The following is a 15,689-nucleotide window of genomic DNA, read 5'->3' as shown; positions in this document are numbered from 1 at the left end:
TACAGGGTAGTTCAGACTCTACCACATTGCTGGAGTCACATGTAGGCCAGAACGAGTAAGGATGGCAGTTTCCTTCCCAGAAGCACATTAGTGAACCAGATGAGTTTTTCCAACAATCGACAATGGATTTATGGTCATCATTAGACTCTTAATTCCAGATATTTATTCAATTTAAATTCCATCATCTATCATGAAGGGTTTCAAATCTGGATCCCCAGAATGTTATATGGATCTCTGGATTAACAGTCCTGTGATAATACCATTAGGTCATCACCTCTCTCAAAACACTTCTATAATATCGAAATGAAAGACCATCAGATAGAAATGGCCACGCATATAGCGGATGGAGCCTATACAAGTCTGGAAAGGAACCAAACACTTTCTATATCATTAGCTTATTCAAAGTCACTAAATCTTTACGTTTTAACACATTCTATACACAGTAGAGATACAGCTAGGGGATAGTGTGAGGGTTAGGGGTTAGTGAAAGTTCAGGGGTTTAGGGGTCACAGTGTGAGGTTTAGGGTCAGTGTGAGGTTATGGGTTTAGGGTCAGTGTGAGTCTATGAGTTTAGGGCCAGTGTGAGGCTATGAGTTTAGGGCCAGTGTGAGGTTATGGGTTCAGGTCAGTGTGATGCTCAAAATTAGTCTGTGGGCAGGACCCTCTCCCTTGCGTTGTACATGATCTAGAGGTGACCTTCCAAAACCCGGTCTCACTCCTCCCTATTTCTGTGACTAAAATCTACACACCCCATTCAGTTCCAGCCTCCAAGTTTGGTTGCTCCACTGTTGGCAGCCATGCAGTAAACTACAAGTCTCAGTATTTTCCCTTAAACCTTTCGTGAGTGAGCTTCGTCATGTGTTGCAATCTCCTGATGTGAGTTGGTACCAAATTGTGACATTGTTCCTCCGAAGTGCCTTGGGATATTTTGTAATGTTAAAGCTGCTGTAAGAATGCAAATTTCTGCTGTTTAAGTTTGGGGGGCAGAATGATGTTATAGGTTAGCATGAGGTTTACGGGTCAGAGCTCTGTACAAGTGGGGGTTCGCTGTGGAGGTGGGATCAGGGTGAGGATGGAAGTTCAGTGTCAGGGTGAAGTTAAGTGTTGCTAGCTTGTTTCCCAAATCAGGTAGTGACTTAACAACCAATGACCCACACAACCAGCAGCATCACATACCTTAATGTAGGGATGTTTCTCGCAGGTTGTTCCCCATTGTCGTGCACAGCGTTCCTCTTTTCTGTGTGGATAAAATTCTGGGTTTTGAAGTATGGCCACTCTCTGTCCTGAGTAGACGAGGGAAAAGGCTGAGCAACACGCCAAGCGCTCCTTGTCTTCTGTGCTTACCGGCAGGACAATTGGAATAGTCAGATTGATAACTCCACCTACGGACAACATGCTCAGTTACCCTTCAGGTAGAATCTTTTACCGCAAAACAACAGCTCCGACTATCACTATTTTAGTGATACAGAAATGTCATTATCCCTCAAGCCTGCAATTACTTGACGGCTGATCTGTCTCTTAGCCCGATTTACCCATCGTCACTCCATTCTGCTTCATAGACTTACCCAGTCACCTAAACTCCACAATTTACAGGCTGCTGGGGATGGAATTCCTGAATTAATACTATTCTGTGTGAATAAGCACCTCCTAATTTTCCTCCAAAGTGTCCTTGGTCTAATTTTAAGACTAAACTCACCCCAGCCCCTACCCCCAATGCTGTTTGTGATACTCTTGCCAGGGGAGATAGTTTCAGTCAATCCACCCTATCAAAACTTTTACACATTTTGGTCTGATCATCCCCATTCTTCTGTACTCCAGGAGATACCAACCAGATTGTGTAACATGTTCTTAAACTTGCATCCTGAGGCTGACCAAGAGTCAGGCATAATAAATTATGCATCATTTAATCTTGAATAATTGGGAATTAATGTTTTCTGTTCTAATGCAATGGTACAGTTCACTTTCAGCCACAGGAGGCCAGATGTTAAATCTGGTGGGAGTCATGCAGTTGGGAGACCGTGGAGTCCACCGTGATGTGACGTATGGGAGAGAACTCCCACCTGAACTGGCAGAGAGCATTAGCTGATAATGTATCCCATCTGTCCCTGCAGCCTTGTAGCAAACTGTCATTTTATCCAGTGAGCAGGCAAATCTTCAGACAACAATGCGGGGGCCTCATTTAAAAACGTAAACAATTTTCTGACATTTTTCTTGGATCTTGACTGTACTTTAAATATTTATTCAAGTTTTTTTTTCGTAAATCCACATAACTTTTACGACTTTTTGTTACTTTGAAGACTGTTTGAATCACATTAAAGCTGCTCTAACATTACAAATGATGATGCAAACAAAATGTTGTGCAATCTAACTCCTTCAATTCCTTCTCCCGATCATTCCTTCCCACATAAATGTTCATATCATTACAGTCATATCATTTTGCTGTGCAACAAAAGGGTTAAAACTTGACTTAAGCTAGTTCACAGATTTTGAAAACAAATTAGTCTAATACAAGAGTGAGATTTTAAATCATTTAAAACAAATTCAATTTGACTCTTAAAATGTCAGTTGTGGCCCACTTGACGTGTTGGCACATTGGACAACCATAAAACGGCATGAAGCAATCTTCCTTCCATTTTGTTATGTTAACATGTGACAATGTTCAAATTGTGCCTTTTGCAACTTCTCCCAATTTCACACATCATAAATGATCTGATGGCCCATTTGACAGACATACTGGTCAGTTAGCTCAGTTGGCTAGAAGCTGATTTGCAATGTAGTGCAACACCAACAGATGGGTTCATTCCCACACTGGGTGAGGTTACTATGAAGGATTCTCCTTCTGGACTCATCCCCTCACTTGGGTTGTGCTGATCCCCAGGTTAAATTACCACCCGTTGTCTCTCTCTAATGAAAGAGCAGGACTAAGGTGACGTTTTTTTTTTATTCTTGCCATTACACTGATCAATCACATTGTCTTGGGAATTTCAAAGAATCAATATTTTTTTTCCATTAATTCATAGATGTGACCATTGCTGACCATTTTTTTCTGACCATCCCTGATTGGCCTTGGGAGGATACCAGTAAGCTAATGTCTTGATCTATTGCAGACCATGGGGTCCAGGTACCTAAGGTGGAATCTTATATGGTCTGAGTGATGACGAATGTATGGGAGAACCCAGTGACAAGTGCAGTGAGAAGCAACTTGATGTCAAGATCACCTTGTTGCATATTTTACTCTTTTCTCAAGTAATTTGGCAAGGTTTTCATTAGAGGGGGGTGGGATGTCAATTGACAGTCATTAAAACTTGTTAAACACCTTGTTACGACAGCCCACCTCTTCAATATCCAGTCTCTTATCTGACCGAAATCACTAAACAAGCTCGATGCTGGGGCAACTTGAGAAGGAAACCAGCGCAGGTAACTGGTAGACCCAGTTTACTGCTTGCTCCAAACAACAAACATGGTGGAAACTGGGCACCAACATGGGCACCAGCCACCTGCATCCCACTTCCATGGAGATTAGCACCTGACCTGTGCCAGCTTGTAAGAACCCTCAAGACACATCTCTGATCCACTTACAGAAAGCTTGTGCATTTCAATGGTGTACCCACAACTCTCATTGCCATGCTGTGGCAAGGACACTGTGTGCTCAGGGACCACCCCCACCCCCAGCTTAGGGACTTTACCAGGCTACATCTCCAGACTCTTCACTCACTGTCGGAACTTTCACTCACTCCGAGCCTACCTGGATGTAAACAGCACTCCTGCCTCACTTTGCCCCCTCTGCTGGAGATCCCAGGCTCGCAGTGCTGTGTCCTGCAGGGCCATTGAGTACAGACACAAAGCCAGAAGCCTGACATGGTTGTCAGTCATATCCAGGCAGATAGCCTTTGCTCAGGGGTTCCTGACACACTAAGTCAAGAGTTGCATCCAATACCAGTTCAGGCACTACTTGGAGTGGACAGAGTCAGGATGTTCTCTTTACGAGGGGACCAATGATTTGCAGCATATCACCCAGTTTTCATCTTTAGTTTGTAAAATAGAGAAAGAAAACCCAATAGGCCGCATGGTGACCAACCCTCCAAAAAACCCGATGCAACTTGGACTTAGCCAAAAGATTCAGCCCCATAGGGAGGAGTTTCACAAATTTGATCCAATTTGCTGGAGTTACGCTTATCCAGGTAAGTGGAGAGTATTTCATTTCACTCCTCATTTGTACCTTGTAGGCAGGCTTTTGGGAATCAGGAGTTGTGTTACTCTCTGCAGAACTCCCTGTTCTGGGACTGCAACCAGCTGAGAGAGAAAGTTTCCCTCATTCCCACGAACTTCAATTTGGCTAGGATTTGTGATGGCTGGTTAAGATGCACCTTGATTTCAAGTTATCCACTCTCACTTCATCTCTGGAGCTCAGCTCTTGTGCCCATGTTTGGACCAAGGCTGTAAATAGATCAATATCTGAATGAATGGTCATACTAGGAACAAACTGAGCATTGGTCTGTAGGTTATCCTGAGTAAGGAAACATTGATAGCCCTGCTTAAGTCTGATGGAGCAGCCTGTGTGGAAAAGGAACATCTGGATAATTTCCAAATTGCCAGGAAAGTGCTTGTATTGAAGCAGGACTGAACAGCTTAGCTAGGGAGCAGCAAGTTGCAAAGCACAAGCCTTCAGTAACATTGCTGGAATATAATCAGGGGCCCATAGCCTTTTCAGTATCTAGTGCCTGTAGCCAGTCCTTGATATCACAAAGAGTGAATTGGCTGCACTCTAGGATCTGTAGTACTAGACCTGAGGAGAAAACAAATGTGGATCTTTATTTCTAGCTTTCAGCCTTGTCTTTTGCAAGGTGCTGGTGAGCCTGCCCCTGGAACACTATGAGCAGTGTGGTCCCCTTATTTAAGGAAAGGTATCAGTTCATTGGAGGTAGTTCAGAGAAGGTGCACCAGGATGATCCCCATCTGGTGGGGCTGTCTTATGAGCTAAGGTTAAACAAATTGGGACTCTACTCACTGGAATTTAGATGATTTCAGTGAAGCATATAGGATTCCTAAGGAGCTTGACGGGGTTCCCCCTCAGGGAAGAGTCTTGGACTAGACGGCATACTCTCAGATTAAAGGGGTGCCAATATAAGACTGGTACGAGGAGGAATTTCTTCTCTCAGAGTTTTGACCGCCTTTGGTACTCCTTGCTGCAGAGTGCTGCGGTGGTTGTGTCTTTGTGTATACTTAAGGCTGAGAGAGATAGATTTGTGATCTGGAAGGCCTACTCCTGTTCCTATTCCTTATGGTACAAGCAGCCTGGGAGAATAATTATAGAGATATTTAAAAAAAATCATGTGCTTTTGTTAGCCATTTTCAATGTCCATCTGGCTGTGAGGGACTGTTAGAGACAGCAGCTTCTGCGATGAAGTCAGTTATCATACACACAATCACAGCTAGCAAATTGATTTTACTGCTAGAACTCATGAAAGCGATTGCTATGATTCCAGCTTGTATTTATCACATTGTCATTGGAAAAGCCAGCAGCAGAGTTAAACTTTACTGTCTGGAATTCTGTCTCTAAGCCCTTTGCAAACCTGCACCTATTAAAAAGTAAAAGTCTCAAAATCACTTCCTCAGCCAGGGTTTGGGTCACTGCTCACCTCCCTGACTCAGAGGATCAGGAAGGGAGAAATTATTTTTCTTATTTAAAACTCAGTTGGTTCACTGATGCCCTGACCAATCAAGCTTACATATTGTGCCAATCCAAAATTACATGGTCGATCCTTAAAGCTCTCTGAAGTATCTATTCAGACTCTCAATTATAAATTCATTCAAAAGACCCACCAGCAACTTAACAGTGGCAATGACTGCAGTCAGAGATGTTGCCGTCGAAGAAAGTCACTGCACTAGTCATTTGGGGCAAGGAATTCGAATGCTACCAATCCCAAGTTTCCTGTTGCTTGCCACTTCAACACCCCACTGTGTTCCCTGGCCAATAATTCTGTCCAAGTCTTGCTGCAGTGCTCCAGTGAGGCTCATTGCAAGCTGGAAGAACAGCATCTCATTTTCTACTTGCAGACCCTCCAACCTTCAGGACTCAATATCAAGTTCAGTAATTTTAGAAACTGAACACCACCTTCCATGTATTGTACCCACTCCACACCCAGGTCCTATCAATGACATGGGCTGTTTTTAGCACAGCCAAACCATTTCACCCACTCATTGTCCCCATGAGCAGTTTTATATCAACCATCCCTCCAACTGCCTAACTTTCTTTCTCTGTCTCAGGGCTCCTTCTCTATCCATGCGCTCACTTCCTCAACCATGCCTCCACCCACTCCAACACCTGTCATCAGCATAAATACCTCCTTTCTCTAGCTACTATCAGTTCTGAAGAAAGGTCACTGGACTAGAAATGTTCAATCTGCTTTCTCTCCACAGATGTTGCCAGATCTGCTGAGTTTCTCCAGTTTTATTTCTTTCAAATCTTCAACGTATACAGTTCTTTATTTAATTTTTGTAAGTAATCTCTCTTCTTAAATAATAAGTCCATGAAGATGTCTTCACTATTTCGTAAAGGGAAATGCCTTTGGTTTCAAAAAGATTTGTTATTGTCTTGACAGCTGGCAACAGTACATTGGCAACTTGGTGAAATATGTGATCCATATAAGAAGATTGGCTGAAAGAAGAAAGAGCTGGGAAGTTATAAAATATCAATCATTGAACACCCAAAAACACATCAGAATGAATTAATTATATTTGAAACATGTTATTTGGCAAATGTGCAACCAATTAGCATGTAACAAAATCATATATAAAAAGAAGATTTCCCCGTCCATGTTGACACATTTTACATTCCTATCTGACTAAATGAAAGCTAGTTGTTTGCAGTTGTGACTGATCCTTAACTTCTCTGTCATTGCAATTTATGTATCAATGCCATTATTGTTTTACCCAATACTTTATTTGGAAGTCTTTAGTTTGAATGTTTTAACTACCAGCTTTTCAAAAGCGTGCTTTGCCCGATAATGAATTATTGCTTTTGGTTCAACACACATCCCAGCTAATTTATTTCTGAAAGATTAGGTTTTCATGGATGAAAGTTACAGTTTGTACTTTCTTTCACAATTGAGTATAATGCTTTGTTCCTAAAAAACATTTGTTTAAAACTTATCACTGATTTCAAGCTAACCACGACTTCATATTTCACTAATAATAATGAGCTTGTAGATACAAAAAAAACTTTAAAAAGTTAGATATAATGATGGAGAAAAATCTCAGGAATGTTGAGAATTGTTTTGGTTAAGCATATTATGGTAAATGTATCATACTGTGACTTATGCTATAACTTCCAGTCAGTTTCTAATCAGAAAGTTAGGTAGTCATACAACTAAGGAAGGCCACTGGAATCTCTGCGTAGGCTTGGTTAGGACCAGGGGACAGGAGAGAAGGGGATGTTTGGAGGAAACCGCAGAGATTTTCTCATGTGTTCCCCATATCTGCTGAACCTCCCTTTTTGTCCTCTAACGTGTCATGCATTGAATTACTAATCACTCAAAACCAGCTCCACTGAGCAGACATCATTATTGGCCCAAAACCAAACAACTGTTCCACTTGGAACTTGGTCACAGCAGGAGACTCCAGAAGGGCAGGGAAATACTTTACAGATGTCTTCCAAACATCACTGAAAGATCAAGCACACTTTCCGACTCATGGAAGTCTCTGGCTTTTGACTGATCAATATGAAACAGATACATTTGGGAAGGCTCCAACTTATAGACAGACTGGATATAGGTAAAGTAAGGCATCAGTATGAGTGCACAAACCTATGAACAACTGATAAGAGGTAGGAGCAGCAACACACAATTCAGCCCATTGACTCCACTCTGCCATTCAATGAGATAATGGCTGATCTGATCATACTCCCCTCCAGTTTCTTGTTTTTTCCCTGTCACCCTTGATACCCTTAATGATTAAAAATCTGTCTATTTCAGGCTTAAACATACTTAATGACTCAGCTTCTACATTCTCTGCACTAAAGAATGACAAAAAATTGACAAACTTCAGAGAATAAATATTTCTTTTCCTCTTTCTTAAAAGTGTGACCACTTATTCTGAGATTATACCCTCTGGTCTTAGACTCTCTAACAAGTGGAAACAAACAGTCTGCATTTACCCTGTTAAGCCCCAACAGAATCTTGTATTTTTCAAAGAGATTCATTCTCATTCTTCTAAATTCCATTGAGTACATGCCTAACTTACTCAACCTCTCCTCATAAGGCAGCCTATCCATACTTGGGATCAAACTACTAAACCTTCTCTGGACTGCTTCCATAACCAAGATATTTTTCCTTAGGTAAAGGGACCAAAACTGATCACAGTATTCCAGCTGTGGTGCCTTATAAAGTTTTGGAAAGACTTCTAAGCCAATGAACTTGTATACTAGCTTTTTGTAACATAGATGGGGAACCCCAAATCCCTCTGTGCTATAGGTTTCTGCAGTCTCTCTCTACTTCAACAATATTCAGCTCCATTATTCTTCCTGCCAAAATGCATAGCCCCAAGTGTTCCCACATTATATTCCTTCTGGCAAGTTTTCACCCACTCACTTACACTGTCTATATCCCTGTTCCATCCTCAGCTCTTGCACTTCCTACCGTTTTTTTGTGTCATCCATAAACCTGGCTATAGTACATTCACATTCCTCATCCAAGCCATCAGTTGTGGCCCCAGCAATAATTCCTGTGGCACGTCACTAGCTACAGGCTGCCATCCTGAAAATGTCCCCTTTATCCTAACTCTCTGTCTTCTACTAGCTAGCCAATCTTTATCCATGTCAATATACCACCTTGAACACCATGGTCTCTCAGTTTATTAAGAAGTTTAATGTGCGGTACATTTTGAAACACGTTTTGGAAATCCAAATATATTACATTCACTGCTTTCCCCTTATCTATCCCATCCACCTATCTCTCTACGCATCACCTGCTCTGCATGGGGGAGAGCCTGTAGGTTGTGCTGAGAAACCATCAAATGGAGCTGACGAAGCAAGTGATTCATAATCCTGAGGGATTGCTGAGGAAAGAGAATTCAAATGAGGGTTCTTCACCCAGGCAGTAATGAGAATGAGGAACTTGCTATTGTATGCAATAGTTGATGGAATAGTATTGACATTATTTAAGGGAAAGATAAACACAGAGAGGGAAAAGTAAAGTTTTGCTGATTGGGTTAAATGAAGAGAAATTGTAGGTTACTGAGGTGCAGCATTAATACCATCAAGGAAGTTATGGGCCAAATGGCCTACCTCCATGCCATCTATTTTGTGTAATTTGATGTATAACTTGCTGAAGATGATACCATTATCTCACAGTACTGCTTCCTCATTTATGTAACCCACCTCAGCAACAGCAAAAGCTGGCAATCGAAAGTTGCATTGATAACTTTATTCTGCAATATTTCACCTTCTGTGGTGAGTGCAGAAAGGCCAGCAATGGGTAAAAAAAACTGTTTGAGACATTGCAATGTGCAGATAGTGTAATTGGTGGCAAGTGTGATGGGGAGCATAGTTACATTGCTGGTTGTTATGTGCTCAAGTAAATACCTTTACAGCTTGCTCTCAGCATTTCCTGCTGAACAGTGCGATGCATCCACTCTTTGCTAATCTCCCACAGAATCACAACAATTTACTAAGCTCTTGCCTTGTGATACGAAATTCGACGTTTTGGGCCAGAGCCCTTCATCATTCCTGATGAAGGGCTCTGGCCCGAAACGTCGAATTTCCTGTTCCTTGGATGCTGCCTAACCTGCTGTGCTTTAACCAGCAACACATTTTCAGCTCTGATCTCCAGCATCTGCAGACCTCACTTTTTACTCTTGCCTTGTGATATCCATGTGCTACGCAATCTCTTTGCTCTGTTGTCACTCAAATTAATGTCCTGCCTTCACAAGCCATACAAATGGAATTACCAGCTCTGCTTGGTTTCATCATGTGACCTTCCTTCCAGTGAAAGTCTTTTCTCCATCCAACAAGATTTTGACACTGGATTGAGTTGGATATTGAATTCTAGTGTTCACAATATAGGAGACCATTCCACCCAATACAACAGCTGTACTTCTTCAACTTAAATCATTTACTCTCATCTTAATTCCAGCCCTTTCCACATATTCATTTATTTTTCCATAGTTTCAAATATGTATTCAATTCTCTTTTAATCATTTTAAACCATTAATGCACAGTAGCGTAGCCTGTGTTAAAGTGTGACTTCTAGATTAGACTCTTTTAATCTGCTTCTTCTGTTCTTTATTACACTGAGTACACAGCTTTAGTTTTTGATGTACCAGTCGATGGAAACAACCTCTACCCTCTCAAAACCTTTCATAAATTCATAAACTGCTATTAGGCTATTTCTGCTCTGTTACAGAAAACAGTTACAATTTTCCAAATTTTTTCCATAACTATATTTTCAAATAGTTCTACTCTTCTCAGGTTCATTTTTGTTGTATCTATTCCATGGGTTTAATAGTCTTTCAATAATGTTGTGTCCAGCAACTCAGACAATAAACCTGGAGGCTAACCATTGACTTGTATAAAGCCAATGTGTCTTTCTTGTCTGTTATAATAACTGCTCCCACATATGAAACCTAGAAAATCTTTGTGCTTTGTGAATGTTTTTATCAGTCTTGGTTTAGATCATTAAAGATTTTTCCATCTACTCCCTAGTTCTCCACTTTAGTATGAGTCATAGGTGTCAGCTGTGGCTCACAGGCTCTCGCATTGGCCTTAGAAGTTTGCATTGTAAAGTTCTACACCAGAAAAATGAAAACTGTAACATTCTAAAGCTGTTCTGGGGGACTGCTGCACTGCTAGAGGTCCATTCTTTTGGATGAGATGTTTAACCAGGATTTCAACTCCCTCCTGGATGATTGTAAATGATTCCATGGCAACATATCAGCAGTACAGCAATGGAATTATCTCGTTTTCCTGGCCAATACTAATTGCTCAACCAACTCCATTAAAGTTACTTTTCCTTTACTGATTGTGCAACATTGTCTGCAAGTAGACTGGAATATTGTCGACATAACAGCAACAATTACATTTTTACAACACTTCACTGGTAATGAATTGACTTAGGATGTCCTGAGATCATGACAAATGCTTTATGCATCCCTTTTTCTTTTAACATTTAGGATGCTATCTTTTCCAGCATTCAGTGTGTTTTTATGCATTTAATACTTAGCTCCCAACTTCCACTGAGCAATGTGTTCTGGTCCTCTTTCTCATAGTTTACCACCATCCCCAACTTGATGCCATTTCCGCACTCGGTAGTGTCATTCCTATTGTGTCTTTCGGAAAATCATTCATAGAAATAGAAAGATAAGCCATCACAGCACTGATCCCTTGAGAGGCATCAAAAGTTAAATCAAAACCACACACAAATCCACTGTCAGTTTTCAGATTGCTTGATAGTCTTGATTCATGCAGTTAAATTCTCCAACAGCATGTGTCTTCATCTTTGCAACAGTGGCTTGTTAAACACCTGCTAATTCTTCACTTCAAGAACTGATGGTGCAGGGAGGAACTGATCAGACACTCTACTTCTTGCAAAGATCATTGTGCAATGAAATCTGTGAGCTTGACTGCTGATCTATAGCCCTAATTTAATTTTTCTTTCAATATTGGTAAATAAAAACGAAACAGAATCCTCGGAAAACTTCAAATAGTATGGAAGTTAACTGTAGCAGTATACTGGCAGTTACAGTGGCATTCAGCAATTCTTACCATCTAACAGAGTCCCAAAATGTAGAACCTGCAGGAACTCTCTTTCCCTCATGAAGCCTGATAAGGGAGTGGCCCAACCTTCAGACAAGACCTGCACCCATTGGAGATCCAACTATAGACAAAACAAATGTGCAATTAGCTCACTGTATTTACAACAAATATTAACATAATGATTTCAATTTCTTCTAGTCATATGTATTCAGAGGTAGATTTAGTACCAGAATTTGTCACAATATCTAAAGTAAGTTTTAAATAATGAAATTCATTCACTCTCATTTGAATAACATTATGTCTCCTGCCTCCTTTTTAAGTGCTTTATAGTTGATGTTAATGTGAACACTGGCTGAAATTTACTTGTTCTATGACACTAGTTCATAAGGTGACCTGCATTTTTTCAACTTCTAATTAGATTTAATTGGATATGGATACAGGGTTGAACACTTCATTGCAAATTCTGTTAACAAATGTGTTTCCTAATGTTAAAGTGATTTGGGGTGGCACAGTGGCTCTGTGGTTAGCACTGCTACGTACAGTGCCAGGGAGCTGAGTTCAATTCCTGCCTTGGGCGACTGTGTGGAGTTTACACATGCTTCCCGTGTCTGCGTGAGTTTCCTCCAGATACTCTGGTTTCCTCCCACAGTCCAAAGATGTTGCAGGTTAGATGAATTGGCCATGCCAAATTGCCCACAGTGTTAGGTGCATTAGTTAGGGATAAATATAGGGTGGGGAATAGGTTGCTCTTCAGAGGATCAGTATGAACTTTTTGGGCTACAGGGCCTGTTTCCACACTGTAGGGAATCTAATTTAATTACCTATTGAGTAAAGGGGCTTACTTTGATTGGATTATGTGAATAGTTAACTATTATTACTTGTTAATTGTTGTTTATTTCATCAGTTAATTGGCTAATTCAGTGGTGAATTTTTCAATAAAGAAGGGCTATTTTTCTCCAGTAACAGAAGGTAATTCAAGAAGGGGAGAGAGTAGACTGTAGTTTACCCTGAAGACTGAAATGCAAATAAACATTTGCGGAAGGGTGGCACAGTGGCACAGTGGTTAGCACTGCTGCCTCACAGCGCCAGAGACCTGGGTTCAATTCCCGCCTCAGGTGACTGACTGTGTGGAGTTTGCACATTCTCCCCGTGTCTGCGTGGGTTTCCTCCGGGTGCTCTGGTTTCCTCCCACAGTCCAAAGATGTGTAGGTTAGGTGAATTGGCCATGCTAAATTGCCCGTAGTGTTAGGTGAAGGGGTAAATGTCGTGGAATGGGTCTGCGTAGGTTGCGGGTTGGTGTGGGTTTGTTGGGCTGAAGAGCCTGTTTCCACACTGTAAGTAATCTAATCTAATCTTAAAAAAAAGGCAGATTGTCTCCTGTTTCAGTAAATGGATGACTGAGGTATAACAATATTCTTCAAAACTGAAGCCCCCTTGTTTTCTACAAAATGCCTGTTTTAAACAATCTGGTCTATAATGGTCCGATACTTGTACATGCCATAATGGTAACCACAATCTTAGGCCTTTCAAAATACTTCAAACATGCAGATAGTGACACAGTTAAATCACACAGTTATAGGAGAGAGTTGGAAGAAAGCAACATGGCTTCTTCCTGTTGCACAATATTAACAGTTACCATGCAGGTATCGGACATCAGTAAATGTTCAATCACTTCTTGTGAAAAATTCTTTGCATTTTGATCACATGCAGGCAAATGGAATTAGTTTAGAATGACATCATGGTCAGCACAGACATGGTGGCCCATTCCTGTGCTACACTGTTCTGTGTTCTAATGTACATCTGCTTTTTGTTGAACTGCATTGTTAGGTAAGAGAAGAATGTTAAGGGTGGAATAAAGCAAAAGGTACCTGTGTTATCTGCAGTGTGGGCAGAACTTCGGCAGCAGCACATGCCAAGTCCAGCTTGTTTTCAAACACAAAGAGTTCCTTCACTTCTTCATTTGCGGCTGGAGGTACAATGCCCTTTGAGTAACAATAAATACATTAGCTCTATACTCTGCTGGCTTGCCTCCTAGAAACTATGAATGTAACACATAATTAATTTTCATTTCAGAATGGGTTCCAAAGAGAGTCCATCTAATAAAAACAGAAACTGCTGGAAAAGCTGACCAGATCTGTGCAGAGAATCAGAGTTAACATTTCAGGTCCAGTAATCCTTCCTCAGAGCCATTCTGAAAAAGGGCCACTGGACTCAAAATGCTAACTCTGATTTCTCCCCATAGATGCTGCCAGACCTGCTGAGATTTTCCAGCAGTTTCTGTTTTATGTGTCTATACTTCCAGCATTTGCAATTTGTTTGTGTTTTTTTAAAATTCAGTCCATCTAATGTTGTTCATTAAACTGTTCACAGTTTAACTATCAGAACGAATAACTAGTGTATGGATCCAAACTAACATCACCACAGTGGCATCTGCTGTCTCAGAATTTATATAAACAAAAATTCTAGGTTCTAGCTCGAAATCCAAACTGCACTCTCATGACTCAAGGCCACAATCACAGCATCTCATCTGTAGCAGGGAGTTCTAGATATTCCTCACTGCTTACAGATACCTGAACTCTTTCTCTCCACTGATGCGTATGAACTGTCCTCCTCCCCATTCACTCTCTAACTACTTTCACTTCATGTTTGTTATAAAATGAATTGGTTCTTTTTAGAACTGGAAGTGAAGACCTTTTACCCATTCATGAGTAACTACCAGAAAACTATCGCTTACAGTCCTGGGCTCCATCCTGCATGCGGATTGATTTTGAAATGCAGCGGTCCAAATAAGCTCCCCTTTCTTCGATATCCAAGTTGAGAAATCTGCCAGGCCTTTCTCTACTACTCATTACTAGAAACCCATTTTACACTAATTCACTAGTTGGGATTTCTATACTTACAACTAGGGCCTGAGTTATTTGCTCACCATGAAAGCTTGATGCTGAAATAAGGCATTTCAAAATCATCCTGTAAGGTAATGGCTACTTTGGTCTGATTATTTCCGGCTTATATTGTACAAACCCATGACGGGTCTAAGGCTGTCAGTTTCAATCCTGAATAGTGTCCCATCTACCTCAGGTTGCCCTGGAAGGATAATGTATCTCAGAAAGGTTGAGCAAATTGTGACATATACAGCAGCAACACAGTTAAAAATCACACTACACCAGGTTATAGTCCAACAGATTTAATTGGAAGCACACTAGCTTTCGGAGTGACGCTCCTTCATCAGGTGATTGGAGCATCGCTCCGAAAGCTAGTGTGCTTCCAATTAAACCTGTTGGACTATAACCTGGTGTTGTGTGATTTTTAACTTTGTACACCCCAGTCCAACACTGGCATCTCCAAATCAGAGCAGCAACGCAGGAAGTGTTTGCCACTAACTGCTGTTGCTGCTGTCAAGCCAAATAAATGTTCTGCCTATACCCCACATGAGTAATGTGGCACATGAATGAGTGTCATGATTCTGCAATTGGAAAGCACCTGCCAAACAATCCCAAGTGTGCTAAGAATTACACTGACAATTTATGAATGATAGTTGGACTGACAATCCTGCGCACTTCTGCGGATTGAAATCTAAGCACATATTAATGTACAAAACCCTGTACAGAAAAACAAATGTACACGCATTGGACCTGCCTCACTTTAACACAATAAGTAATAGCTATTCTTTGATTCAATCCTAAGGGCAATTCCTTGATTGGTCACAGCCAATCTGCCAACTTTAAACATGAACAAAGTTCAGTGTTTAACTGTCAATCATCATTTACTAATGCAATCTCCATGGCAACACTGCTACCAATCACATTCATTTGTCAACTGATCAGTATTCTCTCCTCATACAAGGTAACACCTTATTCCCCTTTACATTGATATTATTGGGATTATCCTGATGATTTCAAGGTTAAATACTTCAATGAAATGTGTGTTTTTCAGCAATACG

The 15,689-nt window shown here is 40.9% G+C and overlaps 1 protein-coding gene across 1 annotated transcript in view; it reads right to left on the bottom strand.

Moving 5' to 3' along the window:
* papss2b (3'-phosphoadenosine 5'-phosphosulfate synthase 2b) overlaps positions 1 to 15,689 on the bottom strand; it is a 75,993-nt gene that overhangs the window by 18,966 nt on the left and 41,338 nt on the right. The window contains exons 6-8 of the mRNA XM_060841877.1: positions 13,618 to 13,731; positions 11,759 to 11,870; positions 1,177 to 1,382 (exon numbers count right to left, since the gene is read on the bottom strand). Coding sequence (XP_060697860.1) covers positions 1,177 to 1,382; positions 11,759 to 11,870; positions 13,618 to 13,731 — 432 coding nt within the window. The remainder of the gene's footprint in view (positions 1 to 1,176; positions 1,383 to 11,758; positions 11,871 to 13,617; positions 13,732 to 15,689) is intronic.

This window comes from Hemiscyllium ocellatum, chromosome 22, assembly GCF_020745735.1.
Source record: "Hemiscyllium ocellatum isolate sHemOce1 chromosome 22, sHemOce1.pat.X.cur, whole genome shotgun sequence".
NCBI classification, from domain to species: domain Eukaryota; kingdom Metazoa; phylum Chordata; class Chondrichthyes; order Orectolobiformes; family Hemiscylliidae; genus Hemiscyllium; species Hemiscyllium ocellatum.
Note: the sequence above shows the minus strand (reverse complement) of the source record. Positions and strands in the feature narration are given on the sequence as shown.